The 19,689-nt window shown below is 37.6% G+C and overlaps 1 protein-coding gene across 1 annotated transcript in view; it reads left to right on the top strand.

Moving 5' to 3' along the window:
- The window catches only part of TENM1 (teneurin transmembrane protein 1), a 309,396-nt gene that overhangs the window by 143,301 nt on the left and 146,406 nt on the right, over positions 1-19,689 (top strand). The window contains exon 4 of the mRNA XM_069015347.1: positions 13,302-13,542. Coding sequence (XP_068871448.1) covers positions 13,302-13,542 — 241 coding nt within the window. The remainder of the gene's footprint in view (positions 1-13,301; positions 13,543-19,689) is intronic.

Here is a 19,689-nt window from a genome sequence, read left to right as displayed (position 1 = left end):
ACACAGAAAAGAAGTTTTCATTGAGCCGTTTGCAGGCATACCCAGGGCCATTTTCTGAGGACTTGGAGTTAATTTAGATCTCAGCAATCAATTTGAGGTACCTTGCCTCTGCCAATGTGAATTTTCATCTGCTGATGTATGGTCCATTCACATACCTCTGCTGGATCTTCTTATTTTATGAATTGAAGTAAGTTTGTGCCAACCTGTATTTTACTGGTTCAGTGCTTCATTCCTTTCTAAATTATAAATCCAATAACCCTGTTCCTGGAGCAGAGTCATACAGTGTTGTACAGCTGATATTTTGAAGTGGCAAATTTTCTGTTTCTAAATATATTAAAAGTAGATACACCCTCTCAAAGTTGGGCGGTTTTCTTCTGTGGTTACATCTAGCAAACCAAGGCAAAATAACATAATTGAAATCAATGGAGTTAATCCCATATCATGCTGTTGTAACTGGAAAAAGAGATGGGCCCTAAATTTACCCCTAAATCTTTCAAATAAAGCCATCTGCTCAGAAGTTTGGTCACAACAGGTTTTAAGCCATCATCCTGGCAATAAAAGGAAAATGAATGATTCTGTGAGGCATACAGCTTTTTGTACATAAAAATGAAACCTTAAAAACCTATTGACTTTCCAGTAGGTTAATATTTTCTTGTAGGTGACTATAGCCTATAAAAGTCAAGCCTGAAAACAGATGAACAGACATTCTTTGAAGTTGCTATAAATTGCTGAAATTTGCCTGAATACTTACTGTGTAACACAATAAAGTTTGATGCTTAGAGATGTAATTTTTTTTTCACCTTAGAGGTGTAAAATTAATCGGAATCCATAAATATACAGGCTCAGTTTACAGAAGCACCGTATCCCAGATTTTCTAGTGCAGATGTGCACTGTTGTTATTAAGACAGTGAAAACCCTTGGCCAGTAATTTTTTCCCGTGGACTTTGTAAGTATCAAAATGTGTGAAATACCAAATTCTTTTCAAGATTCAAATGTTGAACTGCCTACAGGAGGTTTCTATCCATGTCGGGTGGCCAAAACCATCAGGTGTGAAATTCTCTGAGCAGTATGAGGAGGCACTCACTGCCTGTGCAGTGCTGGCCCTGCTTTGTGACTCTTTGTTCTGGCTTTATTTTCATGGATATTTCACACTTTCAAAGAGTTTTCTTCTAAAAGCCATTTTTTTCTGTTTGAAATTCTGAAATATGTAGGAGTTTGGCATAGGATTCAGAGCTGAACAAAGACTATTAATCTGTTTTCTTTCAAGAACCTGAATTCCTGAGAAGGTAGTGGGCTTGTTTTTCTTTGGTTGTAAGTACTGTAAGTTTCAGTTGAGGTATAATTATTTTTATATCTTATAATTATTATTATAAAAGCAGTTTCACCTAGTCTGGAAAGTAAACAAAAATAGCTAATAATGAGTTCTGAATAATTTGGAGTTAGGTTTCAGAATGGTTTGCAAGTGTTCACTGCATCAAGCTCTAAGACTTTGAATCAGTTAAAGGCAAATTTCTTCTGTAGGAAAAGGTGAGAGAACTTTTTTTCTTAACATCAGATCTTGCAGTGTTTGACCTCAAAATATTAATTATTTTTTATTTGGAATGAGAGTGTTGATAAATCTTGGAGTCTTTATTAAGGATGTCTTCCTGTTTGATGTTTTCTTTTGTTGAGGTTTCAATTATTTAATTACAGGTCTTGATATGAAACTAATCATGCATGCATCCGTATGAAGCTGGCATAGTGAAAGCATAAAATCATTAAACAGTCATTACTATAAACTGACGTCGGCCTGTAATTTTTGCAGTTAACGGGGGAGTTGATGCTTGGTGAACAATCCAATTAAAACTGGCAACAAAAGACTTAAAATGTCAGCCAAATTGCTTTTTAATAGTCAACGCAGCCATCACAAAACATAAACATTAAAGTCCCCATAGTAGCATAAAGCTTCATGGTGAAACAATTCTAGAAAATGAATAATAATTACAGTATCCTGAGAATTCTCTTAATAGATCTGCGCTCATTAAAATACTTTGTTGGGTAGATTCATATGAAAAAGTATTTTTCCCTTGATACTTCTTTATGCATTTGTTTTGAAGGTTTTATTCAGTATTTTATAGATGTAATTTCTAGTAATATTCAAAAATGTGTGTCTTATTTACAATGAGTTTAAATAACTGTATATAGATAAGCTTTGAGCGAAACACAAAGAAATGTGTTGTGAGGTGAACTGAGGATATGGTTACAAAGAACTTTTATAGCCTATTAATGCTGTAAAAAATTGTAACCTTTGTTAATTTTGAATTGCACTGGATTCCTTTTGCAAGTTGAGCCAGGCTAGCAGAAGCAGCTTGCTGAACCTTCCAGGCTGAAGTTAACCAGCTGAATCGGCTTCTGCAGCAGTGGCCCTGTTGGTGCTTGATAGATGTTCTGCTCAGAACTGCAAAGATGGTTAAAAGAATGCAGGGCTCCTAACAATAGACACCAGAGTGGAGTTAAAACTGCTAAATAGTTCTGTGGTATCAGGACATAACCCCCAGTTTAGTGGAGAGGTAGAAGTATTTCAGGAAATGCACATGCTTGCTAAGTGCCTAAATAAGCTTTAGAGAGACTGATTTGAGAACTGTGGCCTTGTGGTATGTTCATTTTCAGGCATTACATTACCTGTTTCTGTGTTGTTATTTTGTCTTTCCCTATAGAAGTTTGGCTTTTCTTTGAAAAATAATTGATTTGCTGTTTAACATCAGTTATGCGTGTTCTGTTGTCGTTCCTCCCAGCCAGCTCAGGACTATAGGAGAAGTGTCAGCATTCCTAAATAAAATGTTACCAAACATCAATGTAGGAATAGATCTTTTTGTAGAAGTATTTGTTTTATTTGTGCATTAAGTTGAGAGGGACAAGAACTTGTAAACTGCCTCCAGGGATAAAAGGCAGGAGTAGTCAATCAGCTAATTCTACACTGAGGTATATCCTTTAACTAATATAGTGTGATTTAGACAGCATAGAAAATCATTTGGTGAGCAACAAATAGACTTCTGTTATGCTACCTGACAATTGCATGCAGCCTCCTTAAATGGCACCTTGTAATTCTAAGGGTTACCGAGAAAAAATGGATGCTAACTCACCTACAGCTAAGGTTATCATTCTTCCTTTTAAAAAAAATTCTTTCCCTTTTTTAAACAGTAATTCTTTAAATAGATAATTAAAAGATAATTTGAAATTAATGTCTATTTAAAAATTTGTTTCTTTTCTAAAGCAAAACTTCAAAAGGATAATATGTTTTGAAGATGTAATTTGTCTTAAAGAGCTTTTCTCTAAGAAATTTGTCAACTAAAGTTTGTGAAGCAGAATGTAAGTGAAGTTGAAGGAAACAGTCTCTGGTTTCCTGTGAGCATTCTAACTTGGCCAACAGGGAACTAATAAGGTTGCTGAGAAAAATCTGTCATACTGTAATCTATGTTTGAATTGTGCATTGGTTTATAGGTCAGACTGCTCTGATGAAAGAATGGAAGGGATTGTACTTGGATTTTATTTTTTTAAATGTTGTCAGCGGTATTTCTTGACCAGGACTAAGCACACGTGCTTGCTGCTTGTCAACTTATTAACAGTGGCTAAAACTAAACTCCACTAAAATGAAGTGGAAGTCTCTTCTTGACTGAGGAAGTGATCATATTCCTAATTCCCATAACAAATTTGAGTGTAGGCATGGCCATTCAGGAAGAGACAGATAAAAGCATTGCTGGTTTCACCAAAAGCCATTCATTTTATTGGTTGATAGCCTGGTTCTTTATAAAGATTTCTCTCTGATATCCAAAATGACTAGCAGGAACTGTAGGAACAAACAACTCTGCTACCCTATGCAGTCTATAGAGAAAGAAGAATCTCTTTAAATTGAAATATCAGTTCAGTTTTATTCACCAGAATTCATCTCTACAGAGATTTTTGTAGGGGAAGGTCCTGAACAGCCAGCTTTGAGCAAGCTGTCTTCTACTTCCCTGCTCCTGTAGAGCACAGCCATTTAGACAGCCCCAAGCACTGCTGTGGTGCCCACTACACCTCCTCCCCAGGACAGCAGGGAATTAGGCTAGAAGTAAACTACTCTACAGAGTGTCCAAATCTGCTTTTAAATCCCCGATGCCATTATATGGCCAAAATGAAATAATTTTTAGCTTATTTCAGTGTTATGGCCGTGCATGGTACTCCTCTGTGTCCTCCAGCTGATGCTGAACCCTGCCTAAGGCTTTATGCCTCAATCTTACAGACATCACAAGCTGTTCACTGGCTACAGTGTTGCACAAAGTCTAGTTGCAAAGCTTTCTGTCAACAAAAATACATTTTAGTGTTTGTTTGTGAAAGTACTACGTTAGAATTATTTTGATGAATTTGAGGTAGATGTACGTATAGAGTCACAGTTAAATTCTATGTATTTTTCATATTATGGAGGCATTTAGCAGCTTTTTCTCCCCATCCACAGGTTATTATATAACCATAGATAAATGATTTTTTTCAATACTCCCTATAATTATATAACAGTCACTGTAAATATATGTAAAGATGTTCATATTAACCAATTTACAAGGTGAAATCCATAATAAAGCATATGGAATGCAGTTTTATTGAATAAAAGAGACCTTCATTTTTCTGTTTAAGCTAGAAACATATTCTTCAGAATATTATGAACATGGACACTAGTCTGTATTTCTCTTGATGTTCCCTAATTAGTATCTCTCTAAAAGGTTTGTCTTAAAAATGAAGTAAATAGATGTGGGTAGAATCAAGTCCCAAATGATCCAGAAGAGCTTCAAGCTTCTACATCTGTACATGGTATTGATCATAAAAATGGATGTAGGATTTTCAGTTATGCTCTGCAAAATCGTTTCAGGAGACATTCTGGATGTCTGATTTTGACAGGATGATCTGGAGTGCAGATAGTTAGGTGTCCTGAGAAAAGCTTTTACATATCCAGGTGGGAGAAACTGGAGTATGGTTCATGCTTAAAGTGGGAAAGTTCAGGTGCTTCCACCTTGAAGTAAACGTAGAGTAAGTTTGCAGTGCTGCCAACAAAGCAATAGGTCTGTCTCAGTCCAGATAGCTGCAAGACATACTTGGGATCTTGCTCCCAGTAATTTTAGGGCTCATCTGGGTTGAAGTTTGGGTCCTGATGTAACTGGCAAGTTTAACCATGACTTAGGGTTAATCATATTATCATATTTCTGTAGAGCCACAGAATAACTTATGTTTGCAAAAATATGAATCAACAAAGTGATGTCTCTCGTGGCTGGGCTTTAAGTTGAAGAGGATTCTGTACTTTGGTGAACTGGTGGGACTCCTGTCACTGTCCCCATCCCAGAGAAGGCAGCTACTACAGGGGAAGAGTCTTCCCCTCAGCTCTTACAGGGCAGCAAGCTCAAATACTGCAGGGCTTTATGTTATTTGGGTCTGTAGCAGGGCATTGCCTCAAGCAGTCTTTTTTTCCTGAAAATGTTGCAAAATAACAGGAACACAGATGAAGCAGGTAAGAGGCAGGCAGGGTGGTGACAAAGTGATTTAATATGTCCATATTCATGATATTTCCACTGACCTATTGGGCTGAATACACAGTGTATTTCAGTATGATTTATAGTTGCTAATTCCATTACCCACAGATCCCTTTCAGAAAGCCCTCACTGCTAATGAATTTAATAACACAAGGGCCAAAACTTGAATATTTATCACTGCCGAAAACCATCAATAACTGCAGAAACATTAATTTTTACAGCCATGACTGCTTGCAACCTATTTTACCAATCATAAACTGCTCTTTAATCAAAATCTGTTCACCTCTAAGGTCATCAAAAATTTGCTGCTAGGCTACTTGTAAGTGCCTGGCTTTTGCAAACCTAGATGATAGGCTTACTCTGTAAGCTGTAATCTCTCCCGCTTTGTTCGGAGTTTTAGAATAGTGATTGTGCTATCTCCTGTGAGTTCCCACTGATAGAAGTTACAACTCATGATATTGACTGAACCCACCACTTTTAAGTAACGGCAGGAATTACACATTCTCCTGAAAGTATCACCTTTAAGCTGGCTGGGAGCTGTCAATCTTCTCTCTGTCCTTTGAATGCTGCGTGATGCTAATTGTACCAGCAGCTGCTTGATCTGCTAAACAAACCACTGGAAGCCTGAGCTGGCTGTTTCGGCTGTTCACTCAGACTCCATCAGAACTTCTTCTCCCTCCACATTTTGTCCTTGACCTCTCTGATTCAGCCACCAAGGGGCCTGTCTTGAGTTGGCTCAGACTGTAGTGATTTAAGAGAGTCCTGTCTCAGCTGGATGGGTATTAGAATCTGACGGATGTACCACCTGCAACGAAGGAGAGGGAAGGGAGTGAGTAGAAGTTTCATTGCAAATTTTTCATATTAATTGACATAAATGTGAGCTTTTCACATAAATGGAATGTTTTTCACATAAATATTATACATGGAGCACATTAGTATTTTAACTGCTATGTGAAGAAGTACCATAGAACAAAGCTATAATTCAGGCAGTTCAGTAGAATAAAAGCACCTCAGGAGCTGTTGCTCTTCATTCCCCTCTGGCAATGTTAATTTTATATGAACACACATAGGCATGTTTATATTGTCAGGTGCATCTGCATGATAACATTTAAGCCTTGCATCTCACCCACAGTACACAGCATTATAACCTGAAACTTGTTTCAGGTTACAAACTACAACACAGAGAGGGACATTTTATAGTGCAGTGTTTATGACCAAAATTATTCTACTTCAGCAGTCAGGCTCCCAAGTTAAAACACTGAGTGATGGAGTTAATTAAGGAGGAGTAGTGCTGTTGTAGCTCTAACGCTCTACAGATATAAGTGCCTCTAAAGTGAGGCAAAGTTTGTCAGGAAAGGTAATGTCTTTCATTGCACCAGCTGATACAGCTGCAGAAAAAAAGAGCTAGCTTTGGGCCCAGAAGCCCTTCTTTTGGTTTGAGTATATTAACATTTCTATCATCAGAAAAAGCAGAAACGCTCCCCCACACACACCTTAAAAAAAGAGTGTATCAGTCTTATTTTGAGAATTGTGTGAAGTAAAACTGACAAGTTAAGTATTCAGTACAAAGACGACAGATTCCAGAATTTTTTCAGTCCCGAAAGACAGAATGCATCCTATCCAGAAAGCTGGAAAAGGTGGCCATGTGATAGTTCCTTAGAGAGAAATCACTGCCTTTCCTTCTCTAATGAGTTCTAACCTCTGTTCTTTTGCCTGATAAAATTCTCCCACATCTTTCTTCAGCTGAGTCAAGAATAGTTGTCTGCAGAGACCCTTCGAGATGCTTAAAATTTATTTTCAAAAATGCTGAGATCTCTAGGATTTTTTTCACTTTTGTCATGCCACTAATGGAAGTTTTACCAGAAATGGAGCCCAGCAGTGTTACCATCCTGATGTGCAACGATAATGGAAAATTACTGGCAAATGCAAAAGTCTTGATGAAAATTCCTTATGCTCACTGTTGCTAAGAGTTTTAAAGCATTTATACTCAATATCATATGCAGGTAATAAAGTCCACTTATACTATTTGACTTGTGAAGATTTTCTAGTAGACAAGTAATACAGTATTTTTTTGTTAGAAATTAATCAAAAGTGTAAATTAAAATACGGGAAAATCCCAGGCTCATGTTAGACTATCTAAATAAATGTGGAATCCATAAGGAACTTTAGCCAAGTTTAGTGCTATATCACAAGAGGCTGTTTTAAGCAGAATTAAAGAAGTATAAAACATTCACTTCTGTAAAAACAAGAGTGTTTTAAGGAAAGACCTGCTGGTGATGGTCCCATCATTCCTTTTTCCTCTGGTGTTCCAAACTGGGTAATTACATTTTTGAAAAGTTTCCTAGAATGAGGTCCAGTATGAGTGTTTATAAAATATAGTTACTTAGGTCTTATAGGACAATTTTAGCATTTAATGTAAAAACATTAAAAGGAACAAGAACAGGAAGTGCTGCCATCATAAAAAGTCCTTACTGCTTCCATGCAGAGTAGAGGGACCTGACAGAACTTCCCAGTGCATAAAGGGGTTATAAGAGCATGAGAGGGACTTTTGACAAGGGCATGCAGTGATAAAAGGAATGGATTTAAACTGACAGAGAGCAGACTTACCTCAGATATTGGGAAGAAGTTCTTCCCTGTGAGGGTAGTGAGGCCCTGGCACAGGTTGCCCAGAGAAGCTGCGGATTCCCCATCCCTGAAAGTGTCCAAGGCCAGGTTGGATGGAGCTTGGAGCAACCTGGTCTAGTGGAAGGTGTCCCTGCCCACAACAGGGGGCTTGAAACTGATGTTTAAGGTCCCTTCCAACCCAAACCATTCTGTAATTCTAAACATGCTTAAAAAATAATCACAGAGTGGTTTGTAACTGAGCAGTGGTATACCCATAGAACTTTTAAATTAAATTAAACTCCCTGAACATATGTTGCTATTTCATTCATTAAATAATGGATTACCAGCTAATTCACACTCTACTGAGACACATCCAGTAAATTAAAAAAAAAAAAATCCAAACATACCAAGAAATAATAAATTCAGGAGCTGAAAGAAATTAAAATATTTCAAAAGCACTACAGGTTAGATGCAAACCTTTTATGGTTCATTACATTTTAGTATATTCTCTCTGATATACTTCACCTAATAACAATACAGGCTATTGTAGCCTTGTCAGTAAATGATAAAACAGTTCAATTACCCTGTCTTTTATATGGATCCAAAAAGTATAGTAAAGTATATTTCAGAACTGTTAGGAAAATATTTCTGCCAAGGCTTGGCTAGTTTTCAAAACTAACTCTAAATTATGTGTTAACTAGTTGATTAAGCTGTTTATTTAATTTTTGCCAGTCTGTAAAGCAATTTGGCTACATGTTTATGATTACAAAGGCATTTTACCCTGATTCTTAAGAAAAATGAGTTTATGTTAATGCTTCTGTTGTCCATCCTTCTGGTCTGTCCATCCAATACCTTTTGAACAGAATGGCAGCGCTCAACCACCATGGCAGAGCCAGGGTATTTCCTGAGTTAACTGACTTTCTGAAAAGCAGAAGCCTATTAAAAAAGCAGGATCTGAATTATTTCATGTCCTGAAAGGAAAAGCAGTAGTGGTAGAACTCATGAGCTGAAGAGGAGCTGTTGAGGTCTGTGCTCTGTAACTGTGGAATACCAAGCTCCGTTACACAATTGCCATGGAGCAGCACATGTTCAGTGCTGTTTGTGGGCCATCCAAAAGAGCAAGCCAGAACAAAAGAAGAAGAACGTTCAGGAGAGAAAAATAACTTCTTCCTTCAAATTTCAAAGGAAAGAGAGATAGTAGAACTCCTTCAAGCTAGCAGAACTTCAAGGCAAGATTTTCTTGTTTCCAGCTGCCATCCCTACTGCAGTTTCTCTTGGCGTGAGTGCATGGAGTTTGGGAAGTGTCTGAAAGCAGACGAGCTAATCAAATTAGCACTTACAGTGTTATTCTTGTTGCTGAATAATGAAAGCAAAACCCCTAAAAATAAAAAAACCCACATGTAGAAAGAAGTTTGGGTAGAGTTTTTGAAGTGGGTGGGGAATGTGCAAGTTGGAACGTTGACTGAGTCTTCGGGAAACATCACAGTTCTCAATGTGCTCTGCTGAAAGGAGAGGACTACTTTAAAAAAAATACTTCTCAGAGGAAAGAATTTAAAAATTTTCTAAACAGCCTCTTTTGTATGTAAAAAAATGATCTAAATGCAGATGAGAAGGCCAATGATGGAGACCAAGAGAATCATTTCTGGCTTGGTTACTCCTCAGGTGGAAATCTGATTTGAAGCAAATTACTGCAAGTGTAAAGTTTGAGCTGAAATAATGTTATATAGCTACATTTTTAGATGAATGGAAATTTCTGTCACATCAATCAAGCCAATGAAAACAAATAACACTGTATTTGCATAACATGCATAAATGTTTTTATGTACAAGAATTAAAAAATGTGAACATTATTAGCAGCCATTAAAAACAAAAGCAGGAGTTGTTAGGGATAGCATTAGGTAAGCCAATTCCTATATCAGTCTTGTACATTTTGGAAGCTTGTTGGCTTTAGACAAATTATCTTGTGTAATATGCCCTTTTAGGTATTTAAATGATTTTGCAGTAAGTTATTTTACATAGTCTGCTGTTTATTTAAAGTCCCGAAGAATCCTAAGTGTGCATATTTAGATTTAATGCTGTTTTATATCCCAAGCAACATTTTTTGTGTTATAAAAATAATGAGATATAGACTTAGTTTCAAGCAAAATAAAAACAATTTTGCCAAAGTAGAAAGTCTGTAAAAACTAATTGGAAACTCAGGTTGATTTCAGCATAATTAGTTTGCAGTGCTTCACTGAAATGAGGGTCTGAGGAAGAAGACTTTAAATCGGCGAAACAATCAGGCTCCAATGTGAGGTTTTCTGTGATGCCAGTAGCTAGATGAAAGGGTGACAAGTGTGATAATTAAAAAAGAATCCCCCCAGGAAATCTGATGTGTTGATGTATTGTGATAAATTGCACTGGGAGATATAAGGTACCCTACCAGCCAGAGAGACTTTATGGTTCACAAAGCAGAACCAGTCTATTGCATGGAACAAACTAAACTGTCAGACAATTGTGTGCCATTGGCAGGATAGGGACAGGATAGAAAAGGGGAAGAAGGGAGCTAAAAGATGGGTTGCCATATAGACTATACAGAGTTTTTTCCCAAATGCCTAGAGAAGCAGTCACCTTGGCTGCTCAGCATTTACTGCATAGCTCTTGATGTACCTTGTAGAGTCTAACTCTGTATCCTGGCAAAAATCAGCATTTTTCTAACAGGACAGTGCCTCAACCATTGAAATGGCTTGTCATGCAAATTATAGGTTGTATAATAATCCTGAACATTTTCTGTTGAGTGGATTTAAGATTGATACCTTAAGTAAGGAAATGTCATTGATCAAATACATAAGGATGCTGGACATCAAATATTACGTGCAAAATTTGAATACCTTTCAATTCTAAAATAGCGGGTACAGGATTTACCTAGATTAATTATTATATGAAAGTGCCTTAGCAGATTATTTTGGAGCCCTGGACTGTTGACTCCAGTGATTTAATTTACTGAGGTCTCCAATTTTCTAATATGCTTAGAAATGCTTTTCTGGTATATGCAAACAAATATTACAGCATAAACCTTAGTGCAACTGTAAGAATGCTGCCTTGATAAAAGATCAATGAAATTAAAAGGATTAAGCCTGAGCTAAATCCGTGACAGCTTTGCTTACCACAGCATTGAAAAGCTTATGTGGAGCACTAAACACCTTGTTTCTCCATTTGGGGTAAATTGGGACTGTCATGGAGAAAAAGGTGTTTTTTTCTACAAGCCATTCCAGGAAAGGAGGGAATGCACTTTCATCTTTCTCCTTGAAGACACATCATGTCATAATGTAAAGAAAGCATGTGTTGTAAATGGATGGCAACAGTTCCTTGCAGGGAATTTTTGCAGGTTCATCAGAGCTTTGCTGCAGCTGGATTTCTGCAAATTGAACTGGACATCTGCTAAGGTAAAAGGTAGAGTGAGGGTGAGTACAGAAATGGGATAAAAATGCGTTAGACACTGAGGTGAAGTAGTTGGAGGAGTATCAGGTTAACAAGTTCACAGATCACTCAATCCAGCAGTAATTTTTACCACTGTCTTCTTTACAAAGCATTTGCTATTGTCCATAGCTGTGTATCTCGCTGTACTGAAAGTCTTTGGAGACTGTGGGGAAGTAGGGAAAACAAGGTTATATTGCTCCTTCAAACTACCATTGCACCATGTTTGTGTCTTCATTGTCCTTTGCAGGATTGAAGCTCAGTGGCTCAGGCTGAGCCACCTTGAGCCATGCAGCAGCATTTGTTAGCACAGGACAGGACCCTGTGCAGGTACAGCATCCCTTTGGTGTACTGGGGGACAGCCTGAGGGTCCCATAAGGCAGTGGCAGCACAGGGAGCAGGGCCTTGGGTACCCATCACAGGCTTCTTTGACTCTGTCCCCTTCTCAGACTGGTGCAGTGGCTATGAGCTCCCAGGCAGCTCATCTGCTTGTAGCTGCCATAAAACCTTTTCTCTGGGTGTCTGGATCTTTAGTGTTTCAGAGACCTTTTCTCAGCTCTCATTTAACAAAAGCAGTAACAGACTCCAGAAATATGTTAGCATTGTTTTATGAAAGATGTTTGTTAGGTGGTAGGACTTAGTCATTTTCTCTCTCAAGTTGAAGTGCAAGACTAATTTTTATACTATTTCTCATAGATGTTTTAAATGAGAATTATACCTTGTGAAATCAGTTGGTATGTGTGCTGCAATTCAATGTCAATTTATCTGTTCTTTACCTTCATCCCCAAAAAATCCTGACAAATTAAGTGAACGTCATACCACCTTCTTTTTTTCTTTTTGGTTTTTTTGGATTTTATTTGTTTTGCTGTTGTTGAATTACAGTGCTGTAGAGTGTGTCTGTATCTGATATTCTCTGTTTCAGTAGACTGTTATATTTTAAATTATTTCAAATATTGCAGCAACATCTACAGGAAACAGGGTTAAGAACATGATAAAGCACAATGCTTTATTCCCAATAATAACTGTATCACAGAATCGCAGAATGGTTTGGGTTGGAAGGGACCTTAAAGATGATCTCGTTTCAACCCCCTGCCATGGGCAGGGACACCTTCCACTGGACCAGGTTGCTCCAAGCCCTGTCCAACCTGGCCTTGAACACTTCCAGGCATGGGTGAGCCACAGCTTATCTGGGCAACGTGTTCCAGTGCCTCACCACCCTCACAACAAAGATTTATTTCCTAATATCTCATGTAAATCTGTCCTCCTGCAGTTTAAGAGTTTAGTCTCCTGTTACAGTGCGGATACTGCAACACGCGTATCAGACAACGAGGCCCGTGAAAAGAAATATATATAGGCTGATTCTTGGTAGATGTTTCAGAGATGTTTATTTTCCAAGCCACATGGCCGGGGCTCTGCCGAGGAACTGTGGCAATCCCGGGACCGAGGGTCCTTTGCCCCCACAGGGGAACATAAAACAACCAATGGGGAACGAGGCTGACCAGGGGCAGGGAACCCCATGCCTCCCCCCAGGGCCCCTCTCCCAGCCCTACATGGCAGGGGGAGGGCCCCAACAGCCTCCTCTTTCCTTTTTTAATTAAGATGAACGTAAATGAGCCACTAACTGCAAAACATCATTTAAAGACCATCTTGATCTTCCTAAAATAATAATCCTCCGTGTGTTTCACTGTCTTTTCCTTGTTGTTTCAGATATGCCTGGTAGCCCACATAACCAGTTCACCTTCAGACCGCTGCCGCCGCCACCTCCCCCACCGCACGCCTGCACCTGCGCCAGGAAACCGCCTCCCTCAGCCGACTCCCTGCAGAGGAGATCGATGACCACCCGCAGCCAGCCCAGCCCTGCTGCCCCCACGCCCCCCACCAGCACACAAGATTCGGTGCATCTTCATAACAGCTGGGTCTTGAACAGCAACATACCACTGGAAACCAGGTGTGGACCAAGGCTGTGCACAGCGGATCTCAGATGTAGAGAGAAAAAGAAATAAGATAGGGACGAGGCCTGGCAATTACAAGTCGGTCGTTCAGGACATGCCAATGTGTTTTGCTTTGAAGCCCTCCCAAGTAGCCACGTGAGGCCTTGTTTCCTTGATTCATCTAGATCATTAATACTCAAAAAAGCACATTTTTCGAAGTTTTGAAAGGTAGTAATTTCTTTAAGGTGTGTGGGTTACAGTGGTGTTTTATGGTTGTGTGCAGTCAGGATTTGTGCTTGTGTATTTGTCCTGCCCTCTCACATTCTCCCAGGACCATTTTGTAACCAGCAAACAGAAGTTTGGTTTCATCAGTGTACTTTGGCACTTCTGGAGTCACAGAGAGTCAGGAGTGGCTGGGGTTTGAAGGGACCTTTGGGGATCATCTAGTCAGGCTGCAGCTTTCCTGTGGATAAGAAAAGACCAGAAATAATACTAAAATAATATTTTCTTCAATATGTATTTAAATACTTTATTGCATATACAGCCAAAGAATATAATTTGATAATCATTTGGCAATGGAGAAATGATACCAAGCCAGGTGCTGGGCATGGCAAGACTTACCTCTGGGAGCTGAGGAAGGGAGGGTTCAACTTCAGGATCATTCACAATTTACACAAATAATCTACTCCAAAAAACAATTGATAGCAAACACGTTCTGTATTCAGGCAACTTTAATTTCAGTACCCAAAGCTCTGCACAATTTCCTCTGACTTTTTGGCTATAATAAGCTTTTTTTTTCATTTGTTCCTGATAAGTATTAGCGAATTTGATGACTTTCAACTACAGCTCTGTTTGCTAACTTGATTTTTAAAACAAGATCTTGATTTTCTTCAGTCTTCTTCCTCTTCATTGTGAACTAAGCACCAAGATGTTTTAACTAGGGTTTCGTTTGAGTTTTGCCATTTTAAAGCACAAAAAGTGAAAGAGTTTGTTGTTTGATGAAACAGATACATTTCTGACATCCACCTAATTGGATCCAGAAAATATAAGGTATTATGCACAGAAATATTTGGGGCTTTTTAACATATATGTCCAAGGCCCAGTTATCACAATTAATCACTGAAACCTAGTTTTTGTTCTTTTATAAGAAGATTGGTTTTATTTTATTACAAAAATAAATCTTAATATACATCTTTAAACACTTGACTGCTGTTCATCAGAAGTGTCAAGTTTTAGTTCTGCTATTAAGTTGGGATTGAAGAATATGCCACTTCATTCTGAAATAAAACTTTCCTTATTTGTCTTAAGGAAAAATATCAAAAAGAATCAAGGAGGATGAAAACTTTTCTGTAAAAGTGAACATAAACAACATTTTAATTCAGCTGGTCCTTCTGGAGCTAGAAGCTTCTGCTTACACAGCCTTTATAAAGATAAATCTTTGTTGTTTCTGGTGTATCAATATCTGTGTGTACTTTCTGCTGCAAGAAAGGTGATCTCTGGGTGTTCTGTCCCATTAACTTTTAGTTCTTGTCAATTAACAGTCAGGTAGATCTTTTTAAGCCTCTCTGCATCCCCATTCACTACATTTCCATCAGACTTCATTGGGGCAAAATACTTTACAGTTTATTTTTCTTTTGAGTTCGGTTTAATTTTTCTGGTTTCTTCTTATTTTCTGCAGATTTGAAGCTTCTCCTAAAGGACAAATACAGAAATATATATCTCTGTCTATAATTATATAAAGGACTGTGCAGTGAATTAGAGTTCAGACTGGGAAACATCCTATGGGCTACACGTTAGTCTTTCACAAAGTCTGGGAATTTTCCACATTCCAACCCTTCAGTGGTTGTTTCAGCTGATTTCATGCCCCCACTGGTTGCTCCCAGCAGCCTGTCACAAAGCTGGCTGAAAGGCTGGATAATCCAAAAGGAAAATCAGTGAGTCTGTTTGCCAGGATGTATCTGCAGTTTGTGTGCAGACAAGTGCTGTAGCAGGGGAACACTGTAATAAAAACATTTGTGCTCACCACTTCCCTGAAGTCTATAGTGCACAGTACAGCCTTACAGAAAATGAAGGGCTTGAAGCTTGTTTTTCCTTCCTTTACCAGGGAATGATTCTGCTAGAATTGAACTGGCTTTGGCCTAACATCTGGATTCCCTTGCTTTCCTTCTCCATTAATGTTTAGCTGCCCATTAAAAATAATCCTACAAAATGAAGGGAAACATATCAAAGATATGTTTCTGTGCCAGATCTTTAATAATAGCAATCTTGCTAATATCTACATACCTAATATATCTAAGCAGATTATTTTTTGTTACATTTGGAACATTTGCAATCAAAAAGAAGACTTAGACAGTAATATATTCCCTACTGTAACAACTAGGCAAAAAATCAGAATACACATTTATTCCAACTGTATCTCCTGTTAATCCATAAACAGAACATATGTTTGATGTTTTATCTACTGCCATGGAATATTAGAGAATTTTCAGACAGGAAAAGATTTCCTAGAACTAATCATGGGACTGTAAAACAGTCAGAAATGACAGAAATTAAGCAAGTTTATAAGTCTGCTCATAATGATAATATGTCATATTTATGTAAAAGAAAATTCTGTACTTCTGAAAGTGCAGTACTCAGATTAAACACGTACCCTTACATAATTAGAGTTTGAAACCCTAGATTAGATGGCAGAGGGCTGCAGTAAAAACATATACTGTGGTGTATGTGTTTGAAAGTTTTCTTGTACAGTAAAATCTGGTTATATTTTTATAGAAAAGGGCAAATCACAAATTTTGTTTCGTGCTTCATCTAGAGGTGTTACATGCACTGATTTGCAAAGCAATTTTTTCAGGACCTAGCTTACTAATGCAAGTGTTTAATGATGAGACTGACTTGGAAAGATGAAATTACTTGTTCAAGTTCACACCAGCTTTTGTCAAAGCTAAAATTAATCTGTCTGTATGTTGTTGCCAAGGCCAGTTCTCTAACTCTGGCAGTTATTCTGATTATAAGCAACCCAAATACAAATAAGAATTAAGAACAGCTTTAAAACTCCAGAGACTTGTTACCAACCACCTGCTGCTGAAGGAATTGGAGAAGAGCTGTGCCTGTAGGAGGCATAGCAGCTCAAACTGGTGACTGTGCTGCAGCCTTCAGCATTGTCATGTGCCCAGAGATGCAAATGCAGGCTCCATCTATGCATGCATGCACAGTTTGGAAAAATAAACATAGCCATTATTAAAATTACTTATGAACATGCGGTAATTTCATTGTCAGACAGAGAAATAATTTTTAAGCATTGCCAGAAACAAACCACAAGGATCTCTCACACCGCATAAAAACATGGGAAACACTGATTCTCTTTTTTAGGATAATGTTATTGGGCTCTTACATAAATTGATTTTTTCCCTCTCCCCCAGAATAAAGTACTTGCAACCTATTGCCTATTCCCTTCCTTTCCACTAAAATAATTGTTTTTTCAGGCTTCATAGATACTTTGCTCTAATACTTCAAATCTTGTGATGTACAATGTAATACATTGTCATTATCTCTGACAACCCCATCTGAACATAACTTACTACTTTTTATGGACTAAGTATTAAACCCTGATAACTCAAAGGAATGTTTCTCATTTACTCCATGCCCTGCTAGTTAACTCGGTATTTGTTTCCATATCTTGTTTTGGGGTTTTTTCTGCTGTTTGCTATTTATTTTCCCACTTCAATCAAACCCCCAAATATGAAGTAAAATCTAGATGTTAAGTAGGGATTTTTACCTGACATTTTTCTTACCCTCCTTATAGTCTGTTATAGTTCCCTCATGGATAAACCATTGGTCACACTTATTCTGAGTTAAGTTTTGACTTAGATTACAAAAGCATTAGAATCTTTAAGTTTTCTGTCTAAATCTCAAAATTTAGCTAATTTTGCTTTTGTTTCAAATTGGGGGTTTTAGTCCTGCTTCATGCGTCAGTATTTAAGATATTTGCTTGTTCCTTCCTTTTTTAAATCAAATTTCGTCCTAGTTCCTCTAGCCTATTTAGCAGTGTTGGCAGTAAGGTTAATGCTGTGCTGAATGGACTGAAATCTCCCTTCACTGCACTGGCAATGAGCCAAGTCCTGTGGAAAAAGACAGCTTAATTTAAGCAATCTTATCACCATGGTAATAGCTCCTCTAAGGGGACAGTGAGGTACCAGACCATAAACCTGAGATTCAATTATCATTAATTTATATAAAACTTTGAAGTACTAGAATAATAAGAAGAGTATTTCGGGTTCAAGGCAGTTTTTATTTTCAGTTACAAAATTCAGCAATATTTCAAAGTTTGATTATGTCTCTAAACACTTGAAAAATTTTGAGAGTTTTGTAGTTCAGGAAGTGTATTTGAATCATCATATAGATGGAATCATTTGTTTCTGTGTTACATAGTTATTTAAGGTGTATGATTAACTGTGTTTGTTTTCCTGAAAATATCGTGGTTATATTTCTGTTTGGTATAGGGGAGGTCTTGACAACAAGCAAGAGATTTATTCTGTACTATGGTTTGGCTTTGTTCTTTTTAAATCAGCCTCACAATTATTTTTTCTCTTCAAGAAGTACATTGATAGCCTTTCAAATCACGGACACCTGTATATAGTCCCTTTCTATGTTAGCTGGAGTGGTTCTAAAAGCAAAAAATAATTATATAAAAATATATCTAGAAATACACAGTTCAGTGTGAGATCTTGGAAGGTTTGATCTTTCTCCTTAGGCTCTGCATTTTGAGCATCTTGTGGATCTTATGAATCTTGCCTCCAGTGCAGAGACACAGAAAGCACTTTTGTGCCTTGATTTTTTTCCCAGTTCAGTGTTTCCATAGCAAACAGAGCAGCTTTTACAGCTCCCAAGGCAGACAGGTGTTAATGATCATAAGCCACCAAACAGGGAGACAATTTCTACTTGAGCAATGCAATTCATTGGGAACTTGTTTGCGAATGGAGCCTACTCCTGAGTTAAATGACCAAATTTGGGGCTATTCCAAGAGTAAATGCAGGGGAGGGCTTCCTTTATGATCTTTCCTACAAATTATGTTGGCCAGTATTTGCTATTATGACATTTCTCTTGTATTTTCTCATTTTCTACCTAATTAAACAATAAATCAACTTATATACAGGCTGACCATATTAAAAACACACGTGGCAAGGGTTTTAAATTCATTCTGAGTCCCATGTGTTTTCACTGCACAGCAGAAAAGATCTGAAAATATTTCAGTCTTCTGAATTCCAAAAGATAAATTGAAGACTGTAAATACGACCATGAAATTAAAATAAAAGCTTTAAATATGACCTTAAATTTAGTAATGCAAGAATGAAGGTGTCCTTTATGGAAATAAAAATACAAACATTTGTCAGCTACAGTGAAGTACAACTTTAATGTCAGCAGCAATGGCTCTTGAGGGTCCTGCTTTTGAGTAGTTTGAGATCTAGTCACTAAGGACAGTAAGACAATTTATATTGTTTATACACTCTATTGTATTTTTTCTTTGTGAGAAGCTCTGGTGTGGGCTTCCCTGGAATAGTGGGATAGTATTTGTGTAAGGGTTTTTTATGGAGGCTAAATATAGTAACTTGAACAATCACACTGCAGATACTCCTTGCTCATTATTTTGAATAATGTGATGGTATATAAAGTTATAACTAGAAGTAAAGCTGTGTTGTGATTTTATGGCCACCAATGAGCAAGCAGCCGTTTAGCTTTCTATGAAATAGTGTTTCCATTTACAAAACCAGAAACAGACTGAATCTAAATTTTGAAAGAGAACAATAAATACAGGTTAATACAAAGGGTCTAGGCTGTGAGAAGGGGTCAGAGACATGAAAACAACTCTACCTTTTCATTTCAGAAAAAATCAGGTATGTGTGTGTAATGTTTCTGCCCAGAAATTCTCCATTTTCTGGATAGCTATTTCTAGGAAAGCTGGTATCAAAGACTAAATAGTATTTATGTAGCTAATGTGATACATCTCTTATCAAGTAGACTTAGTCTTATTTGTCACAGTAGCTGTACAGCTTGGATTAGACCATATGCATGTAGGTAATTGGAAGTAGACTGAAATGCTGGTAACAAAAGTCAATTAGAACATGCATGAATATTCATAGGAGGACATCAGTGGCAAAGAGAACTGA

Source organism: Aphelocoma coerulescens, chromosome 4A (genome assembly GCF_041296385.1).
Source record: "Aphelocoma coerulescens isolate FSJ_1873_10779 chromosome 4A, UR_Acoe_1.0, whole genome shotgun sequence".
Lineage (NCBI taxonomy): Eukaryota > Metazoa > Chordata > Aves > Passeriformes > Corvidae > Aphelocoma > Aphelocoma coerulescens.
This window is presented reverse-complemented; position numbering and strand designations above follow the sequence as displayed.